Genomic DNA, 16,751 nt, shown 5'->3' on the forward strand with positions numbered 1-16,751 from the left:
TCCTTCTGTTATTTTTAACTTTAATTTATGTCCTTTTAAAACTTACTAAACAACTACTATACACTACCACTTATGACTGTCATAAATATTTCAAGTGTGATAATATATATTTTCTTAATAGCTTTCATTAATATTTTTAGATTCATCACATATTAAATACTAAACACCAAATTTATCACATATTAAATACTAAACACCAAATTTTGAAATAAAGGCCATGTTTAAAATAAGATGAAATGATTGTTATGTTCAGAATGCATGATTGATAACTTCTGAACTGGCAACAGAGCATTTTTATGAGCCTGCTTTGTGTATCAAAACTGACCATTTGTAGATCCCACTTGCTATCAAATTATTATTATCATTAATATTATTATTATTATTATTATTACCTCCACCATGATATTGTCCAGTGAACTCTACAGAAGATGTTGGCCTTCCATTTGGCATCCTATTTTCATGACTGCCTGTGCTGTTGGCATCTGTCCCCTTTCTTCTACGTCCCATATCCTCTCCACTGTAAGAGCTCATGTCATCGCGCATGTCATATGTGTTACCATATGAATCCTGGGTAAAAAGTGATCTGTTTATATATATATATATATATATATATATATATATATATATATATATATATATATATATATATATATATATATATATATATATATAATGAGTAAATAATATTAAAAATTCATTAAAAAACAACACTGAGTTTAAGTAAATACTATGGAGTCCTCCGACTTACAATCCTGCATATAAATTGTTGACACTATATCTTATATTAAATACCAGTATTAGTCGGTATGTAACAAAGTGTCATCATGAACCAAAACTTGTGCTAATGAAGACTTTCCAGATTTATTTAATGATAAAAAATTTCTCTTGCCTGTCTTCCAAGTCTCGTCATGGCTTCTACTGGGGGAGGTAGGGTGCCAGGGTTTTTGCAGGCATTTTCCCACTCTGGGAGTCTGTGACTTAGCAAATCATGGGACTGAAACAGTGAGAATTCTTTTGTGAAAATAATGACTGGACTTATACTTGAGCACCTTATTCCTTATCTTGCTAAAGCAGGTTAAATATTGCTGTGAATTAATTTAGGAATGAATTGATGAATCAGAAACATTAGCCAAAAAATTGACATTTAGAAAGTTTCTGCACAACATGCTGGAAGCCATCCAAGGTAGGAAAATGAGACCAATATTTTGATTAACAAAGAAAAAATTCCATGAAGACCAGCCATATTCCCCTGGCCATAAACCCTGTTAAAAATAAACTAGATATTTTTCCTGAGCCAACACAAAACATCACAGAAAGGCTCTCATATCCAGAGTTTGTTAATTTCTTTTGTCTAGAGGGAATATTGTTAAGCTTTGCTAATAGACTTTTCTCACAGATCTTTTCTTGGAATGATTTTCCACTCCGAGAGAAAAGTGAAGCAAAATATAGTTACTGTATCATAGAACCTATAGAAATCTCTCTCCCCTCCCCTCAAATTTATAATATACTTAAGTTAACAGCATATCTTTAAAAAATCTCAGCCATATCAAAAAACCAATTACTGCAGAGATAATTAAGAGATATTTCAAACTAGAACTTATGAGGAAAGCCAACAAATGATATGAACCACACATCACATATTATCTAAATTGACATCTGCAAAGCCTTGCATTCATTACCATAGTAATTTAGGATGGCACACTTCTACATTCAAATGTTCAAATTTACATGATATTCATTACCCTTAGCTTCAGAACTGATGTATACCAGCTTTTTCATTTTCAAATATCCACATCAACTAGAGGATCAGAGAGGCGATACCGCCTCCAAATATTGTACCACCAGCTGGAGCAAGTGCATTCGTATAGACCCCCACATACACAAAATAAGCCACCAGTTTTGTGCTTGACAAGCTGTAAAAATGCAATCAACAAGAATTTTTAAACTATTGCAAAAAAAATATAGGGTACAATCAAATTTAAGTTCTTCGTAAGGTAGGTCAAGGGTCAATTTCAAGGTCACAGTAAATTGCCAGTATATGACTTCCTATTCAAGTTCAAGAGTAACTATGGACCTATCTCTGTCAAGTTTGAAGTTAAAAGAGAAAGAAATTAGCAGAGTTCAGTTCATGATAAAAAGTAGGTCAAAGGTCAATTTCAAGGTCACACTTAGATTGCCAGTATAGGACTTCCTATTCAACTTTTATAGTAACTATGGACCTATCTCAGCCAGTTTTGGAGATAAAAGGGAAGCAAATTTTGCAAAATTCAGTTCATGGTGAAAAGTAGGTCAAAGGTCAATTTCAAGGTCACATTTAGATTGCCAGTATATGACTTTCTATTCAAGTTCAATAGTAACTATGGACCTATCTCTGCCAGTTTTGGAGATAAAAAGGAAGCAAAATTTGCAAAGTTCAGTTTATGGTGAAAAGTAGGACAAAGGTCAATTTTAACGCACATTTATAATGCCAGTATATGACTTCCTATTCAAGTTCAATAGTAACTACGGACCTATCTCAGCCAGTTTTGGAGATAAAAGGAAAGCAAAATTTGCAAAATTTGCAAAATTCAGTTCATGGTGTAAAGTAGGTCAAAGGTCAATTTTAAGGTCACATTTAGTTTGCCAGTACATGACTTCCTTTTCAAGTTCAATAGTAACTATGGACCTATCTCAGCCAGTTTTGGAGATAAAAGGGAAGCAAAATTTGCAAAATTCAGTTCATGGTGTAAAGTAGGTCAAAGGTCAATTTTAAGGTCACATTTAGATTGCCAGTATATGACTTTCTACTCAAGTTCAATAGTAACTATGGACCTATCTCTGCCAGTTTTGGAGATAAAAGGGAAGCAAAATTTGCAAAATTCAGTTCATGGTGTAAAGTAGGTCAAAGGTCAATTTTAAGGTCACATTTAGTTTGCCAGTATATGACTTCCTATTCAAGTTCAATAGTAACTATGGACCTATCTCAGCCAGTTTTGGAGATAAAAGGGAAGCAAAATTTGCAAAGTTCAGTTCATGGTGTAAAGTAGGTCAAAGGTCAATTTTAAGGTCACATTTAGATTGCCAGTATATGACTTCCTTTTCAAGTTCAATAGTAACTATGGACCTATCTCTGCCAGTTTTGGAGATAAAAGGGAAGAAAAGTTTGCAAAGTTCAGTTCATGGTGAAAAGTAGGTCAAAGGTCAATTTCAAGGTCACATTTAGATTGCCAGTATATGACTTCCTATTCAAGTTCAATAGTAACTATAGACCTATCTCTGCCAGTTTTGGAGATAAAAGGGAAGCAAATTTTGCAAAGGTTTATGGTGAAAAGTAGGTCAAAGGTCAATTTTAATGTCACATATAGATTGCCAGTATATGACTTCTTATTCAAGTTCAATAGTAACTACGGACCTATCTCAGCCAGTTTTGGAGATAAAAGGAAAGCAAAATTTGCAAAATTCAGTTCATGGTGTAAAGTAGGTCAAAGGTCAATTTTAAGGTCTTATTTAGATTGCCAGTATATGACTTCCTATTCAAGTTCAATAGTAACTATGGACCTATCTCTGCCAGTTTTGGAGATAAAAGGGAAGAAAAATTTGCAAAGTTCAGTTCATGGTGAAAAGTAGGTCAAAGGTCAATTTCAAGGTCATAGTAAGATTGCCAGTATATGACTTCCTATTCAACTTCAATAGTAACTATGGACCTATCTCTGCCAGTTTTGGAGATATAAGGGACTAGATGTTATAATTTTGGAGTTACCATAATGTGCCTTAAATTTCGTACAGAAAAAATTAATTAAAATAAAGAAAATGTCATTTTGGTCAAAATTCTTGAAATAGGAGGTGCTCTGAAGTTTCAGAAGTTCAAATTTGATGAAAAAATGTCATTTTTGAACACAAGTTGTCTGCTTTGCCAAGCCTTATGTTTTATTTTTCCAGAGTTCAAAATTTATTATCTATTACCGTACTGCACATTTTGCTTTTACCACCAATATGTACTTTTTGATACAGCGTAACTCGAAAACCGTATGGAATACAAAAAAACCGAGACCACCTCCAGTGTTGGGCTTTACATGCTCTACAAAATGCAAAAAAGAATGGGTCTCTAGCATTAACGGTTCCCGAATTAGAGACAGTTTTCAGTTTCAGTATCTTATGGCCGCTACTCCCGTGAAAATGCACCGATTGACCCCAAATTCATGGAGATGAAAGATGACCTGAAGGGTAACACTTTCCAATAATATTATTGGTTAAGTCTGTGTGGTGTCTGAATAACAGGGCAAAAAAAAATTTTTTCGTAAAAAATTTCATTTTTTTGAAAATTTTGGCCCATTTGACCTTGAAGTAAAGGTCAAAGGTCAAATCCAAGGGTATATTTGAAATCTACACATATGACTTTTGGAAAGCCGTCTATAGAAATTTTTCCCATAACTCCTTCCGTAGGGTAGATAATTAGCATTTAATTTTGCTATTTTTAGACAAGGGTGCATTGCAATGAGTGCCACACCCAGACCCCAATACCGACAAAGCCCAAATTTTACGTGGAACGAGTTGAGATTATAGGTGACCTAAATCCATGAGATGGGTACGGGGGCCCTTACCGTCTAGGAGGAGAAGCGGTAACGGTAGCCGTCCGGCGGAGCCGGCGGAACGATCCGGACGGGACCGAAACCATGTGTACCGCCAGCGCTAACGCTGGTGGTACAATAAAGCATTTACCTGATAAGCAAATAAACATATGTGAAAATTTCAAAATTGAAAAACTGGCCGAAATATTCACCATCCGCCTGGAGACTTAAACAAAAAGCTGGTATATCACTTACTTGGTTGTGATGCGAGGAGAACCTCTTCATTACTGTGGAAATTCTGTCCAATATAAGACAGTATCTCTTCCTTTCTTCCAACAGAGCCTAAGGTGAGAATTTTCATATGTAAGAAGCATATGTAATGTAAGAACCATTGCAAATTTAAATCAATGTGCTTTTGCAGTAAAATTTATGGGTACTGTGTGTGCATTAAAAGATAAGTAAATCTTCAAAACATAGTAAACCCTATAGATACAAAGCTGTGGTATATTTCTTAAATTCAACTGTGCATTCTACCTATATCATGGAGAATGGATTGGGTGTTTAGTTATAGCAAAAAAAAAAAAAAAAAAAAAAAAAAAAAAAAAAAAAAAAAAAATATATATATATATATATATATATATATATATATATAAATTAATAAATAAATAAAGAAGTAAAAATATACATTTTTTTACAAAAGGAATCCTGCCCCTAAAAAACATGAGAGAGAGAGAGAGAGAGAGCTAGGTGCTCTTTATAAAGTTGTGGTAAACTCAGTTGACCCCTATCACTCCCAAAGTAAATGTCCTGATAGTATCTCTGGATTAAATGGTAAGTATACAGTAAAATGGAAATTAACTGAGCAACTGGCAGCCTGATAACACTGTCCAGCTTTTGAATATAAAGATAGGTAGTCTTGTGGAAACGACCATGGCATTTTAACACATTTGTAATTTTATATCTTCTAATATTCTTGCTTTTACAGTCTGATGACCCTTAGTTTGCCCTAGAAACACACTCACTCTCTCTCTCTCTCTCTGAAACATTACACAGGAAAATTTAAAATATCTTAAGTTTGTTTTGTAAAAGACTAGATTAATGTTTTGATACAGAATGCCAGATGATTTGCTCCAAAACTCAATGCTGTCTACTGTAATCTTGCTTGGGCCACCAAATTAAAACTTCTGATTAGCATTTGAAATGCTGTGTGTACCTTTAAAAGAGATGCTGGCAAATAAAACTCCACCCAGTCTGAGAGCCAGCCACCAGTCCAAGGTAACTGACAAGTAGATTAAGTGACAAAGCAGTGGCAAAAAAAGAGGGTCTTCAAAAGGTCACTTGTCTGCTCAGACTAAAGGACATTTCAGTGGTTCGTTTGGTTTATTTTCCCAATATCTATAGATTTTATCTGCAGACTAGCAGTTTTATAGGGTCCAAGTGACCAGTGAGCTAAAAAGTAGACTGAAAAGGGGCAGACTGCCTACCTGTTTAAAGCCGGAACTTCTGAAGTTTTCCAGCTTGATGCTTGTTTCTTGCACTGCATGCTTATACTAAAAATATAAATTTTATTAATAGTTACAAGGTTGTTTAGCTTTTTAACAGTATTTTCTAACTTCAGTATCCTAATTCAATAAATTAGGCTGATTTAATTTCACTGCTGTAGTATACTGGCACTGACATAGAAGATGGTGGTGCTTAATCTTTTATCATTATTAATATGAGTACTAGCACATACATTTGTAAGACTGTCTAAGGTAAGATGAGGGTGCTATAAAGACAGAGTGGTTGATAAAAGTTGAAATGTAAGTATAACATAATGAAGTTTTGAATTTTTGTTCTTATGAAAGTGATGCACTTAAAAAAAAAAAAAAAAAAAAAAAAACAAACAAACATGGACATTCCCATTAAGATTAATGATAATGCAAATGTAGGAAGGTCACTGAACATGGCAGTTTAACCGACCAGCATTAATCTTCTATATTAACTTTTCACGTCTTTTCTTGCTCGTAAAAGCCTCTGTAATATACAATTTTACCAGCTCGTAAAAGCCTCTATAATATATAATTTTAACAATTTTAGTTGTAAGAAATGAATTACATCACAATAATAAGCATAGGTATAATTAAAGGAGTCTGTTCCTGTTAATGTCAATCTTTTCCATGTGCAATCACTGGAAGACCTCTGATATTAATTTCATTCCTTACGCCTAACTGTATACATGTACTGTGTAATGAGCCTTTAGCATGTTAAACTGAATGCTGTCATGTTCTGTTGAATGTATTGGCTACATAGCCTTTTTTTAATTCTGGAAGGATTGCCTCTCAGCACATCAAAACATATATATATATAATGGACAGCTGGGACAGTTGTTTACCAAATTTTAAAAAGCCGCCCTGGGTTTCAGAGATTGCTGGAAACTCTTCCTTATTATCAGCATGCTTCTGCAGTCACTGGGAATAATACTAATAACAGAAGTGAGTAATCCAGTTTTCTGTGAACTTCAGGGCACAAAAAGTTTATGTATCATATTAGCAACTAAAAATATGGTCTCCTTCAGTGAGACAACAGGCATGATGGGGGAAGAGCTGGCAATTGGCTATCATACAATTCCCTTTACTACAATCTCATCTCCATGAAAGAGTTAACATTTTGTTAATTTTCAGGATTTACATTGCTAAACATTGTTCACTCATACAGGTTTATATAAGACCCTAAAATAACAGCCCCATGCTGCTGGTGAAATGATTTTTGCTCATGGCACGAACAGAGGTATCTTTATCACGTATCAGCTTACAGATGTCTGATTAATGAGCTAATAAAGGACATTGGCTACCAAGTGCAAACCTATACTTCTTGTACAAGACAAAACTGCACTGGATTTCTCACATGCATGACCATCTTAGGAAACAGTCCTTTTCATATATACTACACTGTGCATGAGCTATGTCGCATGTCAAGCTTATGCGAGCTGCATTAGGCATACAGTCATGTACTTCTCAAGAGCAGGCTTTAATATCACAGCCTTAGTGCCCGCTATCTTCTAATTATAGGCCATATATATAAGTAATGCATGCAAGCAATGATCTATAAAGAGCCTGTAACCTAATGGAGGTTACTGGTCTTCAGGAAATCAAATGTTAAGTTTTTTGGGCAAGATATTTGGCTTATACTAGCATGCTAAAAGTGACATGAATTAAATTTCAATGCCTGTTATTTTTATTAAGTATTTAACTTATGATAAAACAGTTAAATATTCCTCATAAAAATAATGTTATCACATGCATTGTCAAGGCAAGTGCTTGCTGATGGGTCATCATATCTTATTTCATAGCACTTTGCTACTGAAACTGAACTGCTTATAAAGCATTATTTTAAACTCTTCACAGTACAAGTATAGGGAAATAATTGATTGGAGGACAAGCAAACATCAACTGACTCAGTACATTTAAGCAGCTCAGGAAAAAAGATCAAAGTGCAAAAGTAGCTTATTAAACAATGTAGCCCTTCAAGGTAGCTGAAATATTGCTCCTGGTGTGGAAAGATAAGACTTAGTTTTATAATTGATGAGGAGCTTTAAAGAAAACAAGAGTATTTTTTGTACATTAAATATACTGTATTATTCGACTTAAAGGGATAATAACTCTTCGTATGAGATCTATATTTCACAATAAAAACCTTGTGAATAATTCATAGAAATATAATATATTCTGTTTTACCACAAAAACAGCAGTTATAGCTTTTATTCTGATATCTGAACTTGTCTTTAGACCATGTGACCTCCATTGATGTCTATACTCTGTTAAAATCTCTTAAGAGATTTTAACAAAAAACCAAACTTTTTAGAAAAAAACCAGGGACTACCTTTGAATGTAAAAATGGATTCATTAACCATTGGTAAGTATGGGAAAATTGTTGTTTACTCCAGGAAAATTCATTTTTTGGCCGAAACGAAGAGTTATTATTGCTTTAAGAAACCTTCAATATAAGTTAGAGTATGATAAATATTTCATAGTTTACAAATCCTTGAAATCCCCCCCCCCCCAAAAAAGAAAAAAAATGGGGGGGGGGGGGGAATAATGTGATCATGCAACATGAAATATTGGTTTTTCAAATGCATTATTTTTCATCAATTACAGCATAAATCTGATCTCACCTGGTTTTCTCTGGGATCAGCTATCCCCTTTCCTCTACTCTTCTTCTGGCATTTTTTAAGATTAATGCATGCCTTTTCATGCGGCTGCATCACCATCTTATGTGCTTGGCCATACTTTTTTTGTTCTGCCTACAATGTAACAATTTTGATGAAAAATATTCTTTTTATTGATTTTTATATGATTGAATTTGATTAAAACAGGAAACACATTAGAAACTAAAATATGAAGATTGAGAGTTTATATTACTGTCATAGGTGAAACCAGGTATGTAATATTATAAGCAATAATGTGATTTTATCTTCATAAAACACATCTTTGATCTGTTTCTTCTATGATTTACAAAAAGTTGAATATTTGTCAACTATATGCAGTTATTTTTTGCTTCCTTTACAAATTATTTATATGTTTGAATTTTAGGTGTTTTTTTCCAAAAACATACATATTTACACTCACTCACCTGTAAAACTTTATTGTCCCCATCAATCTTACTTTCTAATGGTATCAACAGTTCTGTGTGAAATGTTTTGATCTGGAAAACATAATGGTATATCCAATTTCAATCAGAATAATGGGATATCACCTAATCAAAATTCACCTGCAAAATGTTACTATTATCCTTAACCCTGTTTTTAACTTAAACTTTCTTCTTCATAATTTAATGACAAAATTAAATTATCCTTATGGCATGTTGTTAAGTTAATATCATAACTATCAGTCATAAGTTAATACAATGCGCAAATGTTTTATGGCGCAATTTCTTAGAACATAAAACACATGCAATTTAAAATGAAAGTGAATACAAAATAGGAAAAATACCCTGAAGCAATGCAATTGCTGACCTTTGGAGTTATAAACCCAACACAGGGTTGAATCTTATCAAGTCCGGTTCCTTGTACAAACCAGAGTAAGACATGATATAGCATACAGCCTGATATGTACAATACTCTAAGTGAAGGTTTTTTTTGATAAAAAGGATACAATCACAACAAGTAAACTTGTCTCTGAATTATATCCAAATGAATGAAAACCATTACAGTTTGATATAGGATGAAGATGTTTGGGATTCCTTAAAAGTTGATTATTGTTTGATTTTACCCAATCAATTAATGGGCTTATACCTAAAAGTAACCTCTTACTTAAACAGCTTAAAATAAAATATACAGACACAACACTTGCTGCCTCTAGTTAAACCCTCTATGTAAGTGATGTTCACTGTGTATTGGTTATCTGCCCCCTCCCTCCACTCCAACACACACACACACACACACACACACACACACACACACACACACACACACACACACACACACACACACACACACACACACACACTGTACTCAATACATGATGTACATGGTTAAGTATAACTGCAGTGCTTTCCCACTAAAGTTTCAGAGGTTACTTATTATTTTAAGGTTCTGAAGAGGCAATGGCATCCTGATAACAGAGGTGAGTTTTCAGAGTAGCTTTGAAATTCAAGCTGATCACGCATAGCATGCGCTGAAAAAATGCCAACCTATGACATTATGTTTAGGTGCATGCAAGATCCTGGTCACAATAGTTGCAACAGCACTTCAACAATGAGATGCGAACTTTGTTTAGTCTAACAAGAATGTGTGCAATCTTGTTATTCTTTTTTCTCTTTCAGTGCACTGTAAACTTTCAATTTTTAAACCAGGATGCAGATTTAGCCTTGGCAGAGCCACTGAGAAAAAAAAATGATTGAAGAAAATGTTTTTTCCTTTTAAAGGCCAGATCTAAAAGTTAGTGTCAGGACAAAATTTGCAACATCCTGGCTACCATCTCTTTAAAGGAAAAATACTTAAAACTGTAACAGAATGTATAGCTTGGAAAATTAATGATGACAAAAAATTGTGATAAAGGAGATTGGGGACAGGGGAGAAAAATATTATCTCTCATCTGACAAGTCATATCAAGTGGAATCCACAATGATATGAGCCATCTTAAAATGATATTGTATCAGGTACCCTGCAGGGGTGTGTATCACGGTTAGTATACTCACATTTTCTTCCACATCTTTCTGAATTTCCCTATGTGTGTTTGCTATCTCTGCTAAGGCTGTACCTGAAACAACACAAAGAACTCATATATACAAGTGTTACTTTTAAGCAGCCATTTGTTTTTTTCTTTTTTTAAAGAAAAATGTATCAGAAATTCTAACTTATATTCCAAATGAAATAATGCACAAAGAAAACAAAGAGGCAGATTTTACTTTTTGATTTCATTTTTCTAGTTTCTACAATTAAACAATTGCAGAACACTGACTTCATCTATTCCCCACTATGTCCCCCCACCCCCAACCCCATATTAAATGATTTCACATTAATAAACATAAACAGTGTTCATACTAAACAATACAGCTATAGTAATTCTGTATCTCAAATAGATATAATTCTACAGAGATATAAAACAGAACTGTTACATATGGCATTTGCGGTGCAAGGGTACATTTAGATCTTATCTGCATATTCATAGCCCAGCCTGCTTGGTCAATAGACCTTCCCATGGGCCAGGTTCACATAAGAACTATATAGAATGAAGACTTGTCTGAACTTTAACATTAAAAAAAATTGTCTTTGTCTTCTATGACCTGAGATAAGCCAGAGAAGAAGTCTTCTAATTAAGAAATATTGGATTTTTAACACCCAATGTTTCAGACCAACAGTTGCTTTACTTAGTGAGCCATATTCTGTATGAAGTCTGTATACCATAAAGTAAACTTGCCTTAAATAAAATCAAAACTAACCATTTCAAGTCATTTTGTGATACCTAACACATGACTACTTATTGAACTATTTAACCATAGAAAAAAAAAAAAACTCGCAATTAAAATCTCTACAGATAGTTTTAATTTCAAACAAATGAAAAGAAGAGGGACTGTCAACAGTTACATTGGGTAGATTTCAAAGTGACACAATTAAGAATGTTGATAAAACACATCAGTTAATGTTTATTAAGGACCTATTTAATCATTTATAAACAGTATTGTGCTCCAATCCTAAATGAATGCCAACAGAGGAATCTTAAATGAAATATGGTCCATAAACAGACATACACACACCAATGTAAAAACATTGCAGCTAAGACTAATACAGAAGTTCAGTTTAGTTAGATTGGTTTCAATTAGTTCAAGTTGAATTGTTTTTTTTTTAATTATTATTATTTATCTGTTTCATTTTAATTAAATCAATTTTTCTGCTTTTGTTATTTTTCTACAATAAGGCTTTTGTCCATTTCTCTCTTCCATATTCCTTTCTCTGTCATAATTTCAATGCCTTTAATATTTTATATTTATGAGATATAAAATGTTTGTGATCTGCTCAAGAAAGTGTGATCTCCGCAATAAACTGAAAGGTCTTGCTATTGACTTCCCATTAATTCTCATGAGAAAATGGTCCATAGCCACTCCACGGCCAGTGTGTTCATCACACAAAATACCAAACAGCTTGACAACCTCTTGGAGAACCAAGTCCTTTCCTCAAAACATTGAGATATTTATATATTTGTATTCAACACCAGGTCAGGATCTTTAATTTAGGCATTACAGGTGGGGCACAAACATTACAGCAGTGTTTGGTACAGTTTCACACAACCACTTAACTTATCAAGACTGAAAAACTAATGTCAAGGAGCCCACGGCTACAGAAAGGCAATAAGTAAACAACAATTTAGATATTATCAATGGCCGAATGATGCAAAATGTCTGTGTTAAGGGGAATAAATCAGATAAAAAGATCATTAAACTGTGCTCTTCATCATCACAAGCTCACTGAGGAATGCACTCTATTCATATTATATCAGTATTTTCTCTTAAAGAAAGAGATCTGGATAAATGACTATTTACGGTAAAGTTTATTAAAACAGGATTACCGTTCGCCTTGGTAACCAGAGATCAAGGCATAAATCATTTGAATACAGTGCATACCAAGTTATTTTTAATACATATTAATTATTTCTTGGTTTGACTTGCATTTATCTCTCAAAAATGACTTTGCATATTTGAAGACTTTAACAACTCCCCAGAAATTTTCAAGAAAATAGCTAATCTTTATTGGGGCAATGCATTCTTCAAACCAAACATGTGCAACTTTTGAAATAACACCCTCATAGATGTCTAAATAATGACATAGGATGGAAGAAATGTATATTTAGTTTTGAATTTCTATACCAATTAAACCCATAGGAAGTCAGGTACTTCTCCTGTTGGAAAAATTCTGCTTCCGCTTGTCATCAAATCTGTGCACTTTTCTACCCACCCGTTATATTCCGCCCATTATCTTTAAATGAGAGTTTAAAACATATCATAAAACAAAACAGGAGTTGTCATGCCAGAAGTAGTTATGATGTGTGTATAGATAACATTATCTATGTTATGGGAACTCAAATCATGAACCCTACTTGTGCAAGGGGGAAGTACCCTTGTAAGTAAATAAATAAATATAAAGATGGTCTTATCTGGGGCTTTTTTCCTCGTTCTATACGAAGTAGCACAAGTTAAAGGCTTGCTGTGAGTAAATCATTAATCTCATCTTTTACACTACATTTTCAACATTTACACTGGGAGTTGGTGTGTATATCTGTCTAGATCACTCTATATCTAGATTTGCACTGTCATTATGAATATGACAATAACATTATGACAAAGATGACAAAGTCAAGAAATCTATCAAGGGAAATGTGTGTGTGTGTGTGTGTATGTGCATGTGTGTGTAATGTTATCACACAAACCTATAGTTTATATTTATCCAAGCCCACTGCCTTGTAAAGGTCAATACAGGTAGATATAAAATGATGTCTGGTGATGGTAAGTTACTCTAACCTGTTTCACACCTTACACTCATAAGGAAGTGGAAATTAAGCTACTGCTCATTCTTTAGTCACAGTTATAAATCTTGTATGATCCCACACATACAAGGGAACTCCACTGACCACAAGTTATATCTTTCAAATTCCAACCACAAAAAGGTATTTAATGAGAGCTCTAGGGCTATTTATCCTTCAGTGCATTTATTTGTTTCCATTTTGTTCCTGATAATGTTTCTTTATGTAGAGAAATCTTGTTCTTTTTAAATCTATGTAACTTTACTTAAGTGATACAAACATGGCAAAACATATTAACAAAAGGGGACGATATAATATACATTGGCTCAAAAATCTGTTCAATGTATGGGCTTGTAAACAAAATGACTTTGTTTTATGTTTCTAAATTTTTCATTGAAATGTTCTGAATTATTTAGAACTTACTGTTGCAGGACTGACATATCAAGAGTCAGGTTATCTTCCTGAAGTATGACAGCCCATATGTGTATTATATAAAATATAGCAATATACAAAATTTTCATTCAATTTTTCTAATCTCATCATTTTTAAAAATCCTATTAGTTTCTCATGCTTCCAAACCTGCATGCTTATAAAACAGTATAATATCTTATACAAAAAAATTTTGTCTGATAGATATATTTTTTTAAATTTGTTTTTAATTTTCCAAGAATACATCCATGTCTTGGTTTATCTAATGTCTTTAAAGGTAAAAAAAATCTGATATCATTAAAGTTATAATTGTAATAACAATTGAGTTAGATAACATTGTTCTCATTCCCTTTCTAATTAATATGTAAACATTAAAAATGCATCGCTTCATTATCTTGTTGACAGCATTACATGTATATGTAACTATAATTTTAGTAGGGGTGTAATACATTGTATTGACCTGATAGAGAACGGATGATTCAGAAATAATCAACCCTTAGCCATTTATTTTACGTTCACAGATAATATCAGTACCCACAGTCATACCTTTGGACGTCAAGTATAGGATTAAAATGTACAGGTAAAGTGGATAAGCATTACGATTAGTTTACTTAGGGAGGGATGTAAACAATGGACTTAATTTCAGACACAATGCCCAATAGCGACAAGCTTCGTCTGTTTTACAAGCTGTTTATGCTCTGTAGATATTTGGTGGTTGAACCAAATGAGAAGAAAGGAACTCGTTTAATGGATTCTCAATTAGTGTGCTTACTTTTAGAGAAAAAAAAATATATATAAATGTATATTGTCAAGGCTTAATTCTGAACTGTTAAACAGCTGACTTGAAGCCAACCAATTATATATATATATATATATATATATATATATATATATATATATTGTTCAACCTGACATTTTATCACAGTTGTATCTTATCTTAATGCAGACACATGCCCTCTTCACATTTGTGATTCAGTGATTCACAAGTTAATCATAGCACCAACCCACCCAACAATAACACCACCACTGAAGAAACAATGCCTTATTATTCAACCCTACGCTTCCGAAGTTTATTTATAAAAGATTTAAGCAGACAGCAGTGTCAGTCTGCATAAGGAGTTTATATGAATTGTGTAATATTTTTATATATCAAAGATTCAAATACTAGGCTTTGTATGAACTAATTTTAAGCATAATTTGTTGATAAAAGATTTAAATCTTAATCTGAGATGGATTTGCAGTAAAGCTTTTTATGGTATAATTAATCATCGTACCTATGTCTCCGACTGCTCCTATTTGGTTGTTTGCTCCTTGAGCCACCTTAGTGATTGCATCGAAATATGCCTTTGCTGTCTGAGACACACCTGTAAAAACAACACAAAGGTTCATTCATTTCTTTACAGCACTGATGAAGATAAATAACAATTAATGAGACTTGTGTCAAGAGAAACTTGAAGGTAAACAGAGCAGTTCAACATATTAATATCTAATTAAGCGAAAGTATGAAAGGCAGTGACTTATCTTAACTGATACCCTAAAGAACCTCAAACTTAAAGTAACCTTAAGTTTTGGATCAAAATTTGGGTTGAATGTCCCTATTATAGCCACTGTACAAAGGTTATTACTGGTCATATTGACAATTATTTTTTGTAACATTACAAGCAGGACATATAATTTCCTTGGACCACTTTTGATTTATATGAGGGCAAAGTTGACTAAAATTTGGGTATGAAAATTTTGATTCATTTTCAAACTATAGTTCTCACATGAAACAGGCCCTAGCTCCTAGAACCAGATGAAAACAGAGCATAATCAAATAAACACATCAATATTTCTAATTGTAAGGATATTATACTGCTGTGTAAGAGTTTTAACTCACCATGGAGTGCCTTCTGGTATGCTCTCCCTGCAGTGATAAGCTGCCTGACAGATGGGTGGTAGTTTTCCAATAAATTCTGTAACACAAAATCAATGACCCATGAGGGTTAGAACAGAAATCATTTGAAGGTGGCTGTCAAGCTTTATGAATTTTCAGAATGAATTTGATGTCAAGTAAAAATCTTGAATTTGACGTCATTAATAAATTCTCTTAAATTAATTATCAACAGTGACTTTGAATAAAATATATGTATGCTTGTGCCACTTAACACAACAGAAGTAACAATTACAGATTACATTTGATTACATTTATGCTGTAACTCATATCTCCAAATGCTTCTCGCAGAAAATAAAAGACCGAAAAGTTATTTATATTATATATGTTATTCTGTTTAGGCGCCACAAACTCTAAATTTTCTATTACGGGAAATAAATAATCAGATTATAAATGTTTACCAACAAAATGACTAGAATATAAAACACCGCTTGTTTAGCACAGTATCTGGACGTCTAACATTCAAGATTTTATCTCAGGGCACAAGAGACAACTTCGTTCATCAAACAGCCGCGGGTAATTTTCCTCCTCATAATTTGCTCACGCTTCCGATAAAACATCCAACCACGGTATTTATAAACATATGATATCTCACCTTATAAATTGCCTCCGTCCTTCTGCTTAATTCTATACTTTCCAACATTTCGACTATATGTTTTGTGCCTTCTGTGGGTCGTCTTCACAAATTTAAAACGGAGTCTACGCTTGAGTCATACCGCATCGTCTGTTCACAGCTGAGTGTGATTTGCGTATAGGTCAGAGGTCACATCCTCTTTGTGCCTCCGTATACAAAAGATTTTTGCTAAAGACTAGAATAAGTCATGTAATTAATTAAGACCATGAGTA

The 16,751-nt window shown here is 33.4% G+C and overlaps 1 protein-coding gene across 3 annotated transcripts in view; it reads right to left on the minus strand.

Annotated features, from left to right (window-relative positions):
* LOC106157344 (BAR/IMD domain-containing adapter protein 2) overlaps positions 1 to 16,691 on the minus strand; it is a 24,216-nt gene extending 7,525 nt beyond the window's left edge. For 2 of the 3 annotated variants that reach the window (XM_087005800.1, XM_087005801.1), the window contains exons 1-10: positions 16,501 to 16,691; positions 15,852 to 15,927; positions 15,247 to 15,336; positions 10,725 to 10,786; positions 9,159 to 9,230; positions 8,701 to 8,829; positions 6,032 to 6,097; positions 4,803 to 4,889; positions 890 to 994; positions 393 to 567 (exon numbers count right to left, since the gene is read on the minus strand). In XM_087005800.1, coding sequence (XP_086861926.1) covers positions 393 to 567; positions 890 to 994; positions 4,803 to 4,889; positions 6,032 to 6,097; positions 8,701 to 8,829; positions 9,159 to 9,230; positions 10,725 to 10,786; positions 15,247 to 15,336; positions 15,852 to 15,927; positions 16,501 to 16,548 — 910 coding nt within the window. In that variant the 5' untranslated portion in view covers positions 16,549 to 16,691. The remainder of the gene's footprint in view (positions 1 to 392; positions 568 to 889; positions 995 to 4,802; positions 4,890 to 6,031; positions 6,098 to 8,700; positions 8,830 to 9,158; positions 9,231 to 10,724; positions 10,787 to 15,246; positions 15,337 to 15,851; positions 15,928 to 16,500) is intronic. The other variant, XM_087005802.1, reaches the window with a different exon arrangement.
* Between the last annotated feature and the right edge of the window lie 60 nt (positions 16,692 to 16,751).

This window comes from Lingula anatina, chromosome 2 (assembly GCF_051362555.1).
Source record: "Lingula anatina isolate TDL-2025a chromosome 2, LinAna3.0, whole genome shotgun sequence".
In the NCBI taxonomy this organism is placed as follows: Eukaryota; Metazoa; Brachiopoda; class Lingulata; order Lingulida; family Lingulidae; genus Lingula; species Lingula anatina.